Source organism: Mustela nigripes, chromosome 3 (assembly GCF_022355385.1).
Source record: "Mustela nigripes isolate SB6536 chromosome 3, MUSNIG.SB6536, whole genome shotgun sequence".
Classification (NCBI taxonomy): domain Eukaryota; kingdom Metazoa; phylum Chordata; class Mammalia; order Carnivora; family Mustelidae; genus Mustela; species Mustela nigripes.
Window position 1 is genome coordinate 77,142,543 of NC_081559.1, and position 18,623 is coordinate 77,161,165.

The 18,623-nt window shown below is 37.1% G+C and overlaps 1 protein-coding gene across 1 annotated transcript in view; it reads right to left on the minus strand.

The window, feature by feature from the left end:
* Nucleotides 1-660: 660 nt before the first annotated feature.
* Nucleotides 661-18,623, minus strand: part of FRZB (frizzled related protein) — a 31,794-nt gene continuing 13,831 nt past the window's right edge. Inside the window, exons 3-6 of the mRNA XM_059394296.1 lie at nt 9,699-9,764; nt 5,661-5,865; nt 5,207-5,270; nt 661-1,912 (exon numbers count right to left, since the gene is read on the minus strand). Of these exons, the coding sequence (XP_059250279.1) occupies nt 1,796-1,912; nt 5,207-5,270; nt 5,661-5,865; nt 9,699-9,764 (452 nt within the window). The 3' untranslated portion in view covers nt 661-1,795. The remainder of the gene's footprint in view (nt 1,913-5,206; nt 5,271-5,660; nt 5,866-9,698; nt 9,765-18,623) is intronic.

The window sequence follows — 18,623 nt, forward strand, 5'->3', positions numbered from 1 at the left end:
ACAAGCAGGGGGAGAGGGAGAGGGAGAAGCAGGCCTCCCACTGAGCAGGGAGCCTGATTCGGGGCTTGATCCCAGGACCCCGGAACATGACCTGAGCACACTTAACAACTGAGCCACCTGGGCACCCCCAAACTCACCTTTTTAAGGCTATGACTGCAGCATTTAGAAAAAGATGCACCTGCCCTAGCCATTTGAGAATAAACCCCAAAGAGCAAGTGGCCAAATTACCCACTAGCAACCATTCGGCAGCTCAAAAAGCATACAATCTTCATGGGAGGCAAAAGTGTCGACTCTTCTGAGATTCCCAAACTGCAGGGGCTTAAGTAACAGCCAGAATGTCAGGATGATCTCTTACTTTCAAAAGGGAGAATTTAGAGGAATTATTAACTATTTGGGGAAATGATTGTTCCAGAATTTCATTCTGGCACGATTGCCCTGGTAGAAGGAAGCACAGCACCATTTTGCTTCATAAATGTTTTATTTTCAGTATGCCATAGCTTAGAAATTTGGTTCTGCTTATATGAAATATGTAAATTGAAGAGAAGAACCTGGCTAGAAGAAGGAAAGAAGGAAACGTATCAGTTGTTCCCCCAAGGTCCCTGGGGACACTGCAGCTTGGTTAGTGAGATTGTGCATGTGGTTCAAAAGTCAGAAAAACTGTTCTCCTGACAACCAGAATTCCTTTTATTAGGCATATTTTACTGAGCATTAAACAGCACAAATCCAAGTGATAAAGTACAGGCCTGTAATTCAGTCCAGCTTGGGTGTGAGTGCACACACACACACACGCGCGCACATACACACAGGCACACCCTCACACATTTTACCATCCTGCAAACTACAGCATTTTATAGAGCTATGTATCTTTCAAAAATAACACCCGGTGCACATGCATACATACTTTCTTTTCCTGGTCAACGCAGCAAGTCAAGATTTATTTTAAAAGGTGGGGAAAAAAAGACTCACACCAATGAGTTTATTTAAAGGGAAGCAAATTTAACAGAGCTACACCGATAACAGCAGATGTCTAGTTATAATTCACTTCCCTAATGCTGATTAATATATTCATAAACAAACCAAATGCATTGCCCAAAGAAAAATGCTACTGTTTACACCCCAACAGCCACTGGTTTCAGTGGTGCTTCTCAATCAAGCGAAATGTTCTTTCCCCAGCTCCTAGAACTATTTATTTTGCTTCCTGCCAATCTTGCAAATAAGTTATCTTGTGTGTTGTTTCCTCATAAATGCTTCCTGGTGCTTGATTGCCTGGCCTGTGTGGCATTTGATTTCAAACTGCCATTTTACCTTTATAAACATTCAGAACTTTTAAGCGTGAGGAGAATGCCCAAAAGGCATGTGAAAACGAGGCAATTGCAATTAGATAAGCAGACTGTTTTACGGCATATCTAGCTTTCTGTGGATACCAGAAAGCTCTCTTTGCATCCAATACTGCATTCCCAATCTGGGTGCAGAACAGCAAATTAACATTTACTCCAGCAAAGAGGCCCTGGTATCAACATGTTTAATTTATTATTATTGCAAAGAACAGTTTTCCCAGGATTAGTGAAACAGAATACATATATTTAAGGATCTGCACTCAGACCACAAAAAAAGAGGTGGGGGGAGGGAAGAGAAAAACAGAAAACAAGAGAGAAAATAGAAGTAATATCAGTTACCACATGATTTTTGTGGTAAAAAATAGAATATGGCGTGCAATAGTGCAATTTTCCTTTGCTGGTCCAGCAATGCAAGTCTTAATAGGAAGTCCACTGATGTTCTTTCTGCATTTCAGGATTTAGTTGCGTGCTTGCCGGGGGTTGGAGTTCCTGCCAGACTTCTGACTCTGAGTGGAATCACTATGGCTAGCATCACTTTTATTCAGTCCAAGATGACGGAGCTTCATATCCCAGCGCTGTGAAATTTAAAACATTAAATGGTCACAGGCACATATCACCAGGGTTATCATTTCTATTATTCTAACAACTTAATAAGACCGCAAAGTCCAATCGTAAAAGCATTTTCCAAAAGTATAAAATTTTGTTTTCCTGAGATGTTATACAGACATAATTCTCTGATCATAAAAGAGTATAAAATTTTGTTATCAGATGATGCTAGACGGACACAATTCTCTGACCGTAAAAAGCACAAAATTGGCCACCTAGAATATGTCAGCCATGTTTTCATATCAATCCTCAAACTTAAAATTTCCATGTCAAATGGTGACATAAGTATCTGTCCAAACCTGTGGGTATTTCTGGAGGTAATATACATAAGTCTGGCAATGAATGGAAGACACTCAGACTTTGAAGTGCTATTTTTCATTTTCTCTGATGATGTGCCAGAACTTAGTCTTTTAAGACATACGTGATTTAAGCAGTGAAAAAAATGGAAATTTGTGGGGCAAATGGGATCTCTTAAAAATGTATTTCCAAGGGGCAACTGGGTGGCTCAGTGGGTTAAGCTCCTGCCTTCGGCTCAGGTCATGATCTCAGGGTCCTGGGATCGAGCCCCACATCAGGCTCTCTGTTCAGCAGAGAGCCTGCTTCCTGCCCCCCCCCCCAACCCTGCCTGCCTCTCTGCCTACTTGTGATCTCTGTCAAATAAATAAATAAAATCTTTAAAAAAATGTATTTCCGAGTAATTTCTATCAAATGCAACAATCACAACAGATGAGGGTCTACACTCAAAGCAGACATTCACAATGTTTCTAAAAGCCACAATCAAGTTCACTAATATTCCATAATAACAATGCCAAGAGGGTCTACATGTAAAATAATAAATTAAAAGGAAGTTATATTTTGGGTATTACAGGTAGTGAATAAGGACTACAACAGTACTTTTCAAATTTTGATAAGTATAGAAATAACTTAAAATTGTAGATTGTCATTCAGTAGGTCTGGGATGGGACCCAAAATTTTCATACCTAGAAAGCTCCCCCGTGACGCCAGTGTTGCTGGTGCAGAGACCACAATGAGCAGCAAGGAGCTAAGGTCAGAGGGCCCAGATTCAAATTCTACTTCCACCAGTTACTGTGGAAAGTTTTTGAACTTATTAAACCTCATTTTTATCATTAACACATTGAAATTAATAGAACAGACTTATAAGACTGTTCTGAAGTTTAATAAATAATATGTAAAGGGCTTAGTACATAATAAATTATCATTTTTCATTTACTACAAATAAGTCTTCATTCTAGCCTACTCAATTACACAATCTTACTGTTTTTCATATTAAAAAATAGTCTGATTCTCAGCTCCCCAAGGCAGACCAAATATTTTGATTTGAGCATCCTGGTACACCAGAGACTTAGGTAAACAACAATTCGTATGGCAAAACCATAAGAAGGTCTTTATTAAATTCTTATTCTACTCACTCAGCAAAAAAGAAAAAGAAATCAGCTGAAAAGGGCAACTCTTATTTGGAAAAAAAAAGAAAAAAATGGTATCCTCCCTAAAACTTTTTTCACATCCTCATATTGACAGGAAAACTAAAGTAAGAATCTCAATAAATCTAGACAAAAGAGACTTTCTACCCAAGATCTTTAGCCATGAATATCTGCATATGAATTAAAAATTGTTCACATTTTGGTTCAATTCTTCCCTTTAGCAAGTTTAAATCCAGACTGAGAATATAAAGATTCCACAGTAACTCTGTGAGCCCCCTGTAGAAAACAATGGAAAATATGTTTGCGTAAAAAATAGGATAAACCAGCCATGTGTCCTGGGTCTTTATTTGAGGGTCGCTGTTTGGGTATACCAAGAGAAGCAGAAAGTCTCGTTACATGCTTTGCAGCAGGGATGTTGAAGACTCTTCCAACTGGTACAGGAATTTAGGACAAATTCCTGTTCTGCATTAGCAAGCAGAAAACCAAATTAAAAGGACAGTAAGAGATTCCAACTTCCTGAAAAAGAGCCATTTTTTTAATAAACACCAAAGTAACTGAAAAGAGACACAAATGGAGAATTCCCACAAGTCTGAACTTGAAATATATCTCACTTTTGACAAATATACTGGGGGGGAAAAAGAACTTACCAAAGGGTAGTTTCTCCCTGAAAAATAATGCCCTTTACATTTTTGTAGGTCACTTAAACTGAAATGTGTCTGCTCTGTCAAGTGCCAGATGTATAAGATAAACTGCCCAGGGGTGTTTAACTTACCCTGTAAATGTTTCCCAAGCCTTCAGACTCACAGAAGGAAGGGGATGTATTATGTTTGGTACAATTCCCACTCTTTCTTTCTCCCTCCCTGCCCACTACACACACACACACACACACACACACACACACACACACACACACACTTTCCAATTCTTTGCCATTCTATGCATACACTCCATTCTTTGAGACAGATTTGCTTAGTATAGTAAGAAGAAATGAAACCTTCTAACTTTCTATAATAATTTACTGTGATTTCTAAAAACACATCATTTCCAGAATCTAAGAATCATTGGCTTAAAAATAAACCTCCATTACTGCTATAAAGACTGATTTGGTCAGATCTCTCACATACAGATGAATGTGGCTCCAGCTTGTACAGAGGAATTGGTGTCTATGAATTGAGATGACACTGGTAGTTTCCTGCCCATCATTTTTTATCCCCTTCTTCTTTGACTCACAGAACTGCAATTTGTTCAAGGAAGCAATATGTCCAGCTAAAAAATGACACTTGCCATTTTCTCTTGCAGATAGGGATGGAAGGGAGACTAAAACCTAAGTATAAATTGCCAGATGGGACACTTGGAAAGCCCTTTCTACCTCCCCTTTTTTCTCTCTGAAATATAGGTGGGATGCTGGAGGTGGGCAGCCATCTTGTGACCTCCAGGTGAATATGAGCATGGAAGCAGTTCCCTTAAAAATGGCAGAACAGGAAGCAAGGAGGATCCTGGAGCCCTAAGGATAATGTGGAGCCACCCAACCAGGACTAGACTAACCATAGTCAGATTTCTCACTGTGAGAAGATTTATTATAGCTAAATCTCTGATACATTACAAAGAATTCACTCCTTAACTTAAATTGGCATTAAAAACAAACTCCATCCTCAGAATTTGAGACCCAGACAGAGAGACAGACAGACACACACAGACACATACGTCTCAGCTTTAAGTATTTCTCATGCTCTTAAGGGCAACTCTTTCACGTAAATGACGAATGACTATTTTTCTGCTTTTATTTTTATGTATCACTTTGAACATAAGATTCAGGCTTACCTTAACTTTTTTACCAAGTCGATCCTTCCATTTCTCAGCAATAGAACCTTCCACCAACAGTAATCTATATTTTTTAAAGAAGCAACCATTTTTGAAAATTAAAATGTATTATTGAAAAACACAAGGAATCTTTGTCAAGAAAGATTTACTATTTATTCTAGAGTAGAACAGCCAAGTTTTAGAGCAGTAATTCTTAACAATCTGGGAGTCATGGACTCCCTTAAGAAGAAATGATGTTATGACCACTGTCCCCAGAGAAATGCACACCCACAAATTGCACACATACACTTTTCTATCCAAAACATTATATTGAGGGACCCAACCAAAGCCTATGTCCCTAGAAGGCAGACAGAGCCCCAGGTAAGAACCCCAGAGTAAGAGGTCTAGAGAAATGCATAGGATAAAAGAAAGGAGAAGCACAGCAATTATTCTGAATCCTTAGGGAGTGAATTACCTGGAGCGTTCCTCATCTTCATAGCCCATGATGATATACTCCTCGTTAACATTAAGTGGAGGACACAGGCAGCCAGAGCTGGTATAAAGATTAATGGTGTCCCTTGGAATGTTTACCAGAGAAGCCTTTAGAATCTCCTTCACCTCAACTACAACAGTCACGTCATGGCACTTGGTCTTTACTTCTTTAACTTTAGCCCGAATGACTAGATAAAAGAAAATAAAGCTGATGTGGTAATATGATACACAATAATGCCCTAGTCAAAAAGACAGGTAGGCTTCTTTCTAGTCAATTCAAAAACGTTGACCAGATTTTTTTGCCTTAGATGGTAGTGAATGACACACTACATAACACACCTGCCCCTTTACTCTTCAGCCCCATCCCCTTCCAATTCATGTACGCATACATGTTTGTGTGTGTGTGTGTGTGTGTGTGTGTGTGTGTTTGTGTATTTCATTGTGAGAAATCCACTTAGGTAATCAAAGGTTGAGTGACTCTGATGTGATTTTCCTCCAAAATTTTATTTTGAATGTGTACATATGTGCTTTGAGTTGCTGTCAACAGGAATTTATGCACTCTATGTAAAGACCTGGTATTTGATATATTTTGTTTCTTTCTATCAGATGTATTAATGAATTTTCTAAAGAGTTGGGGCCTCTTCAGTGTTTTAAAGTCCTGTTCTACAGTGTTCCCCAGCTGCTTCTGCGACCTCTCCACCTTGCTCATCTTAGGGACTGTTCAGACACCAGCTCCTTTCTCCTTTGTTTCAGTTCAGATTATCTTTTATACTCTCCTGTAGGTATACGACATTTTCTTCTTGAATAAGAACTGCTACCACAAGATCCTGTTTCCTCCATGTGTTTTGAAGTCAGACTCCCCCACATTCCCTCCCTTCATGAGCTATGGAACATGGTCTACTAAGTTCATTACATGATGTACCTCACTCAACAGAAATCCTGACACCCAGTGTAGCTCACAAAAGCCACCTTCACTTTTCAGGATAAAGATGAACCCCCTTAAAGTAACCAGCTCAGCTGCAAAGTCCAAGTATTTAACTCAGAATCTACAAAGTACAGTTCTGCTTCTAATCTGTATATTCTGTCCTCTAGAAGAGCCAAATGTTTTAGATTCCTTCTTCTGATAAATGATCTTGTCTTCCTCCCCCCCTTTTAAGGAGGGCTTTGAAAAGGCCTGCAAAGAAGTAAAAATGTCAATTAGCAAGAAGCCAGTGGCTTTTGGCCCAGCTCTCTAGTCCAATATTCAAGGACGTTACAGAGAGGAAGACAAAATGTATCTAAATGAACCCACTTTTCCAAAGTCTCTTAGGCATATCTCTGCAAACCACTTTCGTCTAAGTTCCTTCCCACAGATTTTAGGGTCTTTTGGATTACAAAGGAATGGAAAAAAGTAATCCACGAAAACGTAAAGCCAGCAATAAGCCATTCCTCCTGTCAGTGCCCCGACTTGATACAGAAATGTTCGACGTTCCACCGGTAGGACGTAAGGATGAGAGAAATCAAGTTGCTGATTCTAAAATCTTTAGGACAAAACCTCATTTTTGCTCCACTGGTATTTCAATTTCTGGAGAAAGTATGAGGACTACCGTGAACAAAACAGAACTACCCAGCTGTCCCTGCTTGGTGTGAACTTGCAAGCAAAGGAATCCCTTCTTCGTGTTCTCGCGTCTTTATTTTAACAAAAAAATAAGATTACCCTTTTTGAAATGGCGTTTGGGAGATTCAGATGATAAATTGACAAGCCTGGCTCGCAGACATTTTTTTGTGTCCTGGTTTATGTAAATGTGCTTCAGAGCCTCCATCAACTCTTAGAGATTAGCCAACTGTGCAAATGTTCTCTAACTAATGATTTATTTACCCAGTGTGTCTACTATTTTCATTAGAAATTTTTAGCACATGTACCCACTCCAAAATAAATACCTCTCTACAAGACTTACTTTATTATTCAAGTAATTTGGTTAAAGCTCAAGAGCTTTTACTGAATTAATCTGAATGAAGCAGAGGTTGTGTGAATTATCATTTACTCTCACCCCCAACTTTGTTTTCTCGTTAGACACAGGCAGACACTGGTGATAAAAATCAACATATTTTAAAATTTAAATTGCATTTTCCTTTCCTTCTACTTAATCATTTGAGTGCTTGCCTCCCCCCCCCCCTCCCAGGAGGCTTAAAGCAGTAGCTACAGACCCATGAAAACCCTTCAACTATGGGCAACCTGGTTATTGTTTGGCTATGAGGAAGTCCCACTGACTGTGACTTGTATTCCATTTTACTTTATAATGTTCACTCAGACTTGTAACCACTCGTATTAGAACTTTTAACCAAAATAGCAGGACCAACTGCCACAGCTCTAAGAAAGTGAGATAAAGTAAAAATTAATAATAAGAGAAGTAAAATAAATACAAAGTCAACTAAATTTCCTTGAAATAACATTTTTTATTACACTTTTGTTTTTATACTTAAAAGTTCACATAACATTTTTCAGTCTTGAAAAACTATCTCCTAAAAATTGAAAGCTCCATTTCCTTGTGATTTTTCACATCAGTTTTTAGAGGTATGGGTTCTCAGATGAGCAGCCAGGCATTTGACTTCTCAGAAAAACATGACCTTCCAACCTTGGAAAGCGCATCTACCACTGACTAAGAGAAATTAGATTCCTCTTAAGATGAGTAGTAAGCAAAAAATAAAAATTGATTTCATTGAAGAAAAACTTGGGAAACTAGTACATTTATTTCAAAGAGATTTATTTACACTGAGAATTTTCTACTTTATACCTTCTAAAACACAGTATTTTCATAGATATCAAAAATTACTCTTACAGAGTCTTAACCAACTTCTCTCCTTCCGATTCCCAGCAGTATAGAAATAAAAATAAATCTGTGCTGTGTGTCCTCTATCTTCTAAAATAAGGCACATAAATTCAATAATAAAATTCTCATTTTAATAATGTTTCCTTTAAAAATCTATTTGATTGTCATATTTTTACTCATTGGCTCAGCATCAGCAATCTTCTTCAGGGATAGTCACATGACCTTTATTAACCTCATAGATGCTAGGGGGAAAAATCAAAATAAAATGCCTATCCATTACAGCAAATGTTGATTTGTCCCTTATTTTATCAGCTGGAAAACTCTGAGCCTTTCAAATATAATAGGAATTGATATCTGTGACTCTGAAGCATACCAGTGCCCAAAAGAACATTCTAAATAAGAAAGGACAATCTGGGTTCAATAATCACTGATAAAATTAGCATAATAATACACCTGGGGGGGGCAGTTGAAAAAACTATGAAGGACAGTGTATAGGAACCGCCCAGCACAGTACCTGCTACAGAGACAGGAGGTTTTTCCTCCTTCAGTTAAGTCTGGCAGCTACATTTGGAGGGAGTGGTGGTTCTTCAGTTAATATTTTAACAGAACGTCACTTTTCTTGGTCAAGCTGGACAAAAAAACATTTCCTTAATTGAATACTAACAACTTTTGCCAGTGTTACCTTCCAGTTCTGTCAGTGTGTTCCAGGAGCTAGACTGACTGGAGAAACCAAGCTGTCCTCTATTACCCATCAGTCCCTTATGCATCAAAGCGCACTGGGGAAGCAGACTTCGAAGCACGACTGAAAACCCCAGGCAGCTCCAGACACTCAGTCTCCAACCCTCCTTAGCCTATCAGGGAAAGAAGTGTCCCTCCCATCTTGTCTGAAACGCAGCTCTGGGTGCTCACTTACTTACATGGTTCTAAGATGGCCGCAACGCAGCCTGAGCTGCTGTAAAATCAAGCATTTGTTAAAAGTTCTGCCCATGAGAAAAAAGAAAAAAAGAATTTTGCCCATGAGACATTTTAATTGCTCAGGAGGAACAGTAAACTTGTGCTTGAAAGTTGTCTTTGTTTGGTTCTCAGCCTTAATTTTAAACTGCCCTACGAGCTCATGCACAAGCGTGCGTGTGTGCACACACACATACACACACACACACACCCCTTTCTCAGCACAGCAGTTTATAGGTCAACCATGAAGTTATCCTTACCATAGTTGTAATTGTTTCGGAAATAGGTCTTCTGTGTAGCTCTAATGGGCTTACATTTGCAGCGTTCTGAAAAATACAACATTTTCGCTATAAGCAAAAATTCACCATGAGCTCTCTTTTTAGTTGTTTGTATTTCTTGGTAAGATTCGATCCAAATTTGGTGATGAGGAGGCTCTTCACCATTCTATGTGTCTGATCTCTTTCTCCTGGGACTACATTCATGTTACTTCTATTTACCTAGCCTCTTATTTAATGCCAATATGTTCATAAGCTTCTCCTCTTCAGCAAACCACCCAAATCCTAAGGAAACCCTGTTCACTACCACACATGAAGAGGGCATGAACCCCAAATCCTAAAAGAGTTATGTTTAGTGCCTGTGGAAGTAGAATCAATGCTTACTGCAAGGCAACTTCCTGCTCATGCTCAGGTAACTGGTGTGCCTCTGTGGGGTCCCACGTGCATTCATATATACTTTACTGATTACAGGTCATTTTTTTAAATATTAGTTCCTGATCTAAAAGAAACTCAGTGAGATAAGTAGGTTTGATTACAACCCATTGAACTTAGTGAAGTTCTTAAGAGCAACCAAGAGTCCCATCTAGAGGCCGAATAACTGCTATTTAACTCAATGGTATTTTTATTCTTATTGGAAGAAATTACTAGATACATAATTTAAAAATGAGAAGTTCCATGCTTTTTAAATCTGGTGAGTAGTGACAAGAGTACATTTTATATATAAGACAGGTATTGTATTGTCTCAAAATATTTTATATATAGGATAAATCACTTAAAATCTTGGAAAGTGGATTACTATACTGTTTATATATTAGTTGACAAATATATGTCATATATGCATCATAACCGTGGTAAGTTGTTAGTCATTAAAGCCAATATAAAAATAGATAATAATATACAATTATTTCAGGAAGCATTTAAACTAGTCTGCCTGAGAAAGCTTCATTAAACATAAATGGCATCTGTCTATGCTGTGACACAGAAAAAGGAAAAAAGAGCACATGAATCACAGAAAGTCAATAAAAGTATTTTGTTTAAGAAATATTTTATGTTAGCATGACCAATAAAAGGCAGAAGCTTTTGATGACCAGCTGATGTTTTCTAATCAAAATAAATTTTACTTGCAGTTGAACTTATAGATGACATGTTTTAAAGTAGCAGTCCCAAGAAGAGTATTAAGCACCATACTAGCAGCGTTTAAGTTCTAGAAATCACCACTGATGGGGATAGGTGCTATCTACAAAGCAATTGTAACAACATCACTTTCATCCACGAGAGAGGTGAGGATTTTCTCACACTACACACAGCACTTCCCTTGTTCTGCAGATAATTTTTAACACACAATTTCTCTAGAATAAAGGCCTCAAATAAATAAATTATGGGTAATTTCAATGTTGGTTGCTATTCTGAAGAATTCTACTTCAATAATTACTTTCTTATTCACAAAATATTTATATTCCCATTTGTCAAAAAAGGAAAGATATCTAGGTCTATTGTATAGTTGCTTTATTTTTAATGGAAATGTTATAGTTTTTTTTAAGGAGATACTCTTTTCTTGCTGAAATATAGTTGGCGCAGAATGTGACCTTAGTTGCAGGTATACAACTCAGTAATTAGAAAGTCTATACATTATGCCATGCTCACCAGAAGTGTGGCTGCCATCTGCCCCCACACGTAACTGTCAGAATACCGTTGACCATATTTCCTACGTGTGCCTCTTATCACTGTGACATATTCATGCCGTAACGGGAAGCCTATACCTCTCACTCTCCTTCATCCCTTTTGCCCATCCTCCCCACCTCGTCCCCTCTGGCAATAACCAGCTTGTTATCTGTATTTATGGATCTATTTCTGCTTTGTTTTTTTTTTTTCATTTGTCTTGTTTTTTAGATTCCACATGTAAGTGAACTCATATATGTCTTTCTTAGTGTGACTTATTTCACTTCACATAATACCTTCTACGTCCATCTATCTGGTCACAAATGACAAGATCTCATTCTTTTTTTGACCAAGTAATATTCCAGTGTGTGTGTGTGTGTGTGTGTGTGTGTGCCGCATATTTATCCATTCATCTATCAGTGGACACTTAGGTTGCCTTCTTATTTAGCTGTTATGAATAATGCTGCAATAAACATAGGAATTCATATATCTTTTCAAATTAGTGTATTTGTTTTCTTTGGGTAAATACCCAGTAATAAAATTACTGGATCACTTGGTGTTTCTGATTTTTTTTTTTTTTTTAAGTAAACTCTATACCCAATATGAGTCTTGAACTCACAACCCTGAGATCAGGATTTGCATGTTATACCAACTGAGCCAGCCAGGAGTGCCCTTATTTTGAATTTTTTGAGGAACCTCCATAATATTTTCCACAGTGGCTGCACCAATTTACATTCCCATGAACAGTTCACAAGGGTTCCTTTTTAAGGAGAGCTATTCTTGAGATGAGACCATTTTTGAAGCAATAACTGCTATGGTCTTTGATTTACAAATTATTCTCACCCATATACACATGGGGATTTGTGCTTTTCTAGCATTTAAAAATAGATATTTCTTAAACGTGATGCAGGTAGGTTAACCATCTACATATTTGTAATTCTTCAGAAATGTGCTCATACTCTAATAATAATTCTTGGCAAAACTATACCAACCATCACTGGATTGAGTCTAATATGATGTTGTTACCATACAACTTTACTTGAAGCATAAACAAACAGATTCCATAATCTTCCCAAGGAGATATTTTTCAAAAATCAAATCATAAAGTAATTTAGAGGATTTCAAGTAAGTATTTACATAACTATATATAAGCAACTACATATGCAGAGCTAGGCCATTTCCTAATAGCTAAGGAGCAGAGCGATTATATTTTCGGAACTGGATTTGATTCATTTACAGTGCACTTACCTCTGCTAGCCTCAGAGGTGGCAAAGCCTTATCATAAAAGTAACCCTTGCCATGCTTGGGTCCTTAGCTCTTGTTACAAACAAACATCGGCCTAGCTGAAGTAACTAGTAGCTCAATAAAATAACAGAATAAAAGGAGAAGTGGAAATTTATATCTACAAGGCTCAAATATGGAAAGACTTCCTTTCACTTATTTATGCTAACTCAAACCAAACATATTCATATGAGAGCATATTCATGAAAAATATATCTTAAATCAATTCTTCATCCTCTAATGTGCTTTCATTCACATCTACATATATATCCCCAAAAGCCCAAGAACTGGGAAATTGCAAAGAATCATGGAGGGATATAGTACATGCATTATTCATTATGTTTTTTCCGTGACACTCTTAATCAGATTGCAACAGCCTTCTTTTTTCCCCTTCTTTTAGTATAAATAGTTAATTTCTCAGACGTTTTATGGAGCCAGAAATATTATCATCATTTCTACTTTAGTCTGCTAATAATTTTGCTAGCAGTCTTCCTCTCCCAGCTTCCCAACTGCACAAGGTTTTTAAATTTTGCTTTCCACAGTGGCAAGATAAAATCTATTATTTACTGAGCTTTGCACAGAAACCATTAGATATTGATTCGCTTGCATTCCACTGTTGGGAAGAAAAGGTTGTAAAGGAACTGCCTTGGCATTTTTCTCTAAGGAAAAAAGTACATGAATAAGTTAAAGGAGCAGGCTGCAACAAAATGAAGTGACAAAGAACTCTTCAAATGTGGGGAAGGTTTTATATGAACAATTCATTCTCTTCAACATCTAGGATGGAATGTAACATCCTGAATTGCAGAATAACATGGCATTCTACATCCCAGGAGCATCCATGGACCTCCACCTCTGGCAGGTCTCCCTCATGTTTTTGCTTGGTTCTCTCAGACACTCTCCTAGAATCAATGATTTCCTACTTCTTTGCTAATGAAATTGAAGACTGTTCATCATCCTCAAACAAATAGGAGTTTATCACCCTCATACAAACATTAGTTTGCAAAATTAACATAGCTGAGCTCCACAGAATCTGGTCTGCAACTCAGAGGAGATGCCCCCCAGGTGCACTGTCTCAACAACAATGAGGTTTCTTTTAAACATAATTCAGAGAAGAAACCAATCCTTTTTTTTTTTTAATTTTTGTTCATAAAAATTGGTTCATTTATTGATAATAGTATTTTTAAAGAATCATACGGTTTCATAAGATCTAAAGAATTATAAGTATCTGATAAAACTATGAAATCTGATTCTCAGTGGACCTTCACTACTTAGTACAATCTGTTTACATTCATACGTAAGGATGATACAACTTTCTAACCTTGACATTTGCTTGAAATCTACTAATGCTGGGTCCAATCCAGAGCTAAAAGACTCTAACTGACTTCCTTTGCCAGATTCTAAAGCCCCTATAGTATTTCAGGTACCATGACTTTGGAATACTACTGTCTATGAGTTAGTATTTTTCTGCTTTTTCTAGGAGAAGACATCTTAGAGCTGTGTGCAGAATCTATTGTCAAAAAATACATGGGGATTAAAGAAAATATAATTCTATTTGTTTTACAAGTTCCACTGTAATTCTTTCAAGATTAGAATTTCAGCAATTTTAATTTGTACCAAATGTATTATATGTTTTATATCTTGACATTTGGCCTTAGAAGCTCACTTGACTTCTTCCCTCCATTTTAAGAAACAGGAGCAAACCACAACTTTTAAAACAGACAGAAAAAATAAATTTTTACAATTTGAATATCTATATTCTTAACTACGACTTCTTTACTGAGATCCAGGTCCATATTTGTAACCACCTATAAGAGGTGTCGGTAAGTATGCCCTTAAGTAATTTCAGACATATCCTTCATAGAATTATTGGGAGAATTAAATGAGAAAATACACATAAAATATTTATCATGGTACCTGGTATGCCTGCCCCATAAATGTCAGATTTAATCAAGATTCACTGGGATTTTTTAATCCATTCTATATAAAGACCATCTAATGATAAGAGAAGCACTATTTATCTTGGGTTCCTTGCCACCTACAGAACTGAGGTGTCCAAAATTAAGCAATCAGGCGTTTCAACAGTACCAGATTCTGCTATTTTGACTCAGGTGGACCAAGGTAATTTCTGTCCTGATATAAGAAGTCCATTTGAATTATCATGTACATATTCAAAATGGGAAGGATCAAACTTAGCAAGCCAAAATGATCACATATGTGACCATTCTAATAATTATTACAATGCAAGAGAATATGACAAAATGATTAAGGGCATGTGGGTTTGAATCCTAACTCCACTGCTTCCCAGTTGTGTGACCTTGGGCCAGTTACCTTTGGCAAAACTTATTTCTAAACGAATACTGTCTACCTTATAGGGTTATTGTTAAGAATTTAAAGAGTAATTCACTTAAGGAATTTGGCACAAAGCCTATTACTTAGTAAATCACTCACTGAATGTTAGCTCTTAGCAGTAGGGGTAATATATAAACAAACCAAAAAGATCCGAAGATATTTTATGCAAATTTAAAAGCAGTTGGTGAAACAGAAGAGACAATTTTCTAAAGAAAAATCATTTGCAAGTTGATTTTAAAATTAAAGTCAAAAGTTTATACTTAAAAGTTTTAAGTTTAAAGATAAAAATGTACTAAGTTTTCCTAGAGGTAGAAACTTTTATATGTATTACATTTAGGTGGGGGTGGGTAACTAGATTTAAAAAATAGAATTGAGAAATCATATTGGTATTATGCTCCACAAAGGTACACTACTATGCTTTGCCTCACAGTGGGGTGGGTGACTGGGCCCAAGGAAATTCTGAGGGGTGATGGAAATGTTCTTTATTTTCAACTGGGTGATAGCTACATAGGTGTATACATTTGCCAAAATTCATTGTGCCATACACTCAATTATGCATTTTACTGTAGGTGAATTATATGTTGATAAAGTACCAATAACATAAAAATTCATGAGACATTCCTTTCATTTTTCCATAAACTGAAGTGTGCCATGACTTAGCAGCTGTTCATTACATGTTAAAATAATATTTATTTCCCAATCATAAGCATAAAGCAAAGAATCTGTTGGATTTTATTTTGGATAAGAGCAGTATGTGGAAAATGCAATGCAGCTGATGGTGAATGGAGGTAATATAATAAGGCTTTAAAAAGCAAAAATAACATTTGCTCAGTTTAGCTTAAAAAACAAACCTCAAATATTGTAATAAAGGTCTCTATTCATAGTAATTTGTACTTTGTAAAAGGGAACTGTTTAAGATTGAGAGGACTAACACTGTATTAATAAGAAAAGGAAATTTAGCTTATTCCTTTAGGATTTGGGTCTTTGGAAATTTTTAAATAGACTGTCCTTCACAACATTTCTGGATCCAGGGGTCATTCAGGATATACAAAATATAGATAGTCAATGAGATTTTCCCATTTTCTCTTGTGAGATCTGAAGTGTTATGTTCAACAAGATATTTTACAGTAGTCAATTAACAAAAACATAAAATGGGCTTCACAGTCTTTTAGAACATCACATATCAGGGCTCCTAGGTGACTCAGTTAAATGTCTACCTTCAGCTCAAGTCATGATCTCAGGGTCCTGGGAGGGAACCTTGTGTCTGGGTTCCCTGCTCAGTGGGGAGCCTGACTCTCTTTCACACCTCTACCTGCCCACTCCCCAACATGTGCTCTCTCACACGTTCACTCTCTCTTTCAAATAAATAAATAAAATCTTTTTTAAAAAATCAGGTATCTCTCTAGCCCTCTCAAGTACACACAAAAGAGGACAGAAAATGGAGGTGCAGTCACTGCTCACTTCCTCGCCCCATACCCCTGGCATACAGAATGCCTGACACGAGGAGGCGGCCATTACATTTCTAATGAACAGTAGGGTGGATGGACCAATAAGCTGAATATGAAGTTTCCATACTGGGGACCTGAGAAAACAATGGTGCTACATACCAAAAAAGAAAGTTACAAAGAAGAAATCTCTAATACAAAGATAGCTTTAATTCTTAACTAGGTTGTATTTGAAGTACAACTAGGTGACTGGGTAGAAGTGTTTACCGAAGGAAAATGTGGTGCTCTACCCTTGACAGTGATAAGACCTGGAGTCATGAGAGTGATAACTAAGCCCATGTAGCTGGATGCAATCCAATGGGAAGAAATGATTGTAAGGAGAGAGGAGCAGGGGCCAAGCACAGAGCCTTGGAGGACGCCCACAGCTGGGGGACAGAAGAAGTGCAAGCATGATTTGGGTAACAGCTCGAGAAGAATGCTTAGGAATAAAAAATGAGTCAAAACTGTCAAATACTGCAAAGTAATTTAAAAAAAAAAAAGGAATGCATATACTTGTAAGCTATTGTAAATTTTAAGTATACTACTTTTTACCTATCCTAATTTTTTTCCAATAAAGGGCAGAAGTTACCCCCAAGTTAATTCAGCTGCTATAGTCAATAAACATTGGCACCAAAGAAAAAAAATCAAATTCCTTCCCAAAATTAGGAGGAAGTCAAAGGGGAGAAAAGAAATTTTGAGAAGGAGAAAGAGAATGAATCTATACCACCCAAGCCAGGCGTAGGCCATCCCAAAAAGGGGGATGTTCCTCAGACCCCGGAAGAGTTTCTCGGAAACACCTCTAAAATAGAGGCAGGAAGATGTTAATGAAACATTTTAGAGCACCCAACTTATGCTGGGGATGCTGCTAATGTTGCCCTGATTTGAAAATATACCTGATGAAATGCCCTGAGGTCAATACAGTGTGATTTTATATTTGGAAACAAAGCAGAAAAGTAATTTGATTATGCGTCTATAATTATTTAGTGTCAGAATTTACCGGCTATATCTCCTCCCTGGAAAAAAACTGTGTTTTTCAAATACAAAAATAAATTGGTCACCATCCCAAAGTAGAAAGCTGAGAGAGTTCTTTTAATAAAAAATAGATCTTTTCGTTGCACCATTCGAATAACTGCCTTCATTTTCTGTGTTGACTTGACAGACCAAATGATTCAGTGGAATAAAACTAAAATTGTTTTTTCCCAAATTCCACATTATGGAAACCAGAGGTGATGTACTCTTTATTAGGGCAGTGGGTTTACACACTCACAAATTGGAAGCTGTTCAGACTAAGTCATTATCTCAAAAAGAAAGAAAGAAGAAAAGGAATGAAGAAAGCAAGAAAAGGGAGAAAAGAACTGTTAAACTTTCAGGCAAAGGATAAATTAACTGGAGTAAAAGAATTTCTTTTCCAAATTCCAGGCCAAACAACTTGACACTTTTGAAAATGGGGTTATGTGGGTTACAATGTTTTTTTTTTTAATTATTTATTATTATTTTTTTTTTAGTGATAAGAAGTGAACTTTTATTTTTAATTTTTTTTATGTCATCTCACTCTCTTTTAAGAGCTACTTAATTTTTTTTAATTTTTTTTTATAAACATATATTTTTATCTCCAGGGGTACAGGTCTGTGAATCACCAGGTTTACACACTTCACAGCACTCACCAAAGCACATACCCTCCCCAATGTCCATAATCCCACCCCCTTCTCCCAAACCCCCTCCCCCCAGCAACCCTCAGTTTGTTTTGTAAGATTAAGAGTCACTTATGGTTTGTCTCCCTCCCAATCCCATCTTGTTTCATTGATTCTTCTCCTACCCACTTAAGCCCCCATGTTTTTGTACCTTCCTCATTCCCTATTTTATCAACTTGGATGCTCCATTTTCCCAAAGCATAAAATTTTGAGTGTGAATAGTTTCTACTTTCTTTACAGAACATGTGAATATGTCAGTGCCCAAGCTGAATGAGCTTGGTTTTGCCTGTTTGTTGGTTGGTTTTCATCATTCCTGTTATACCAGGGAACAAGAAAACATTTGTAAAAGGGGAACAGTAAACACTAAACCCAGGAAAGGACATTCATTCCAGGTAGTTTTACACATTGAACTGTTTGTGTAAATTATTTATAGTATTGTTGATGCC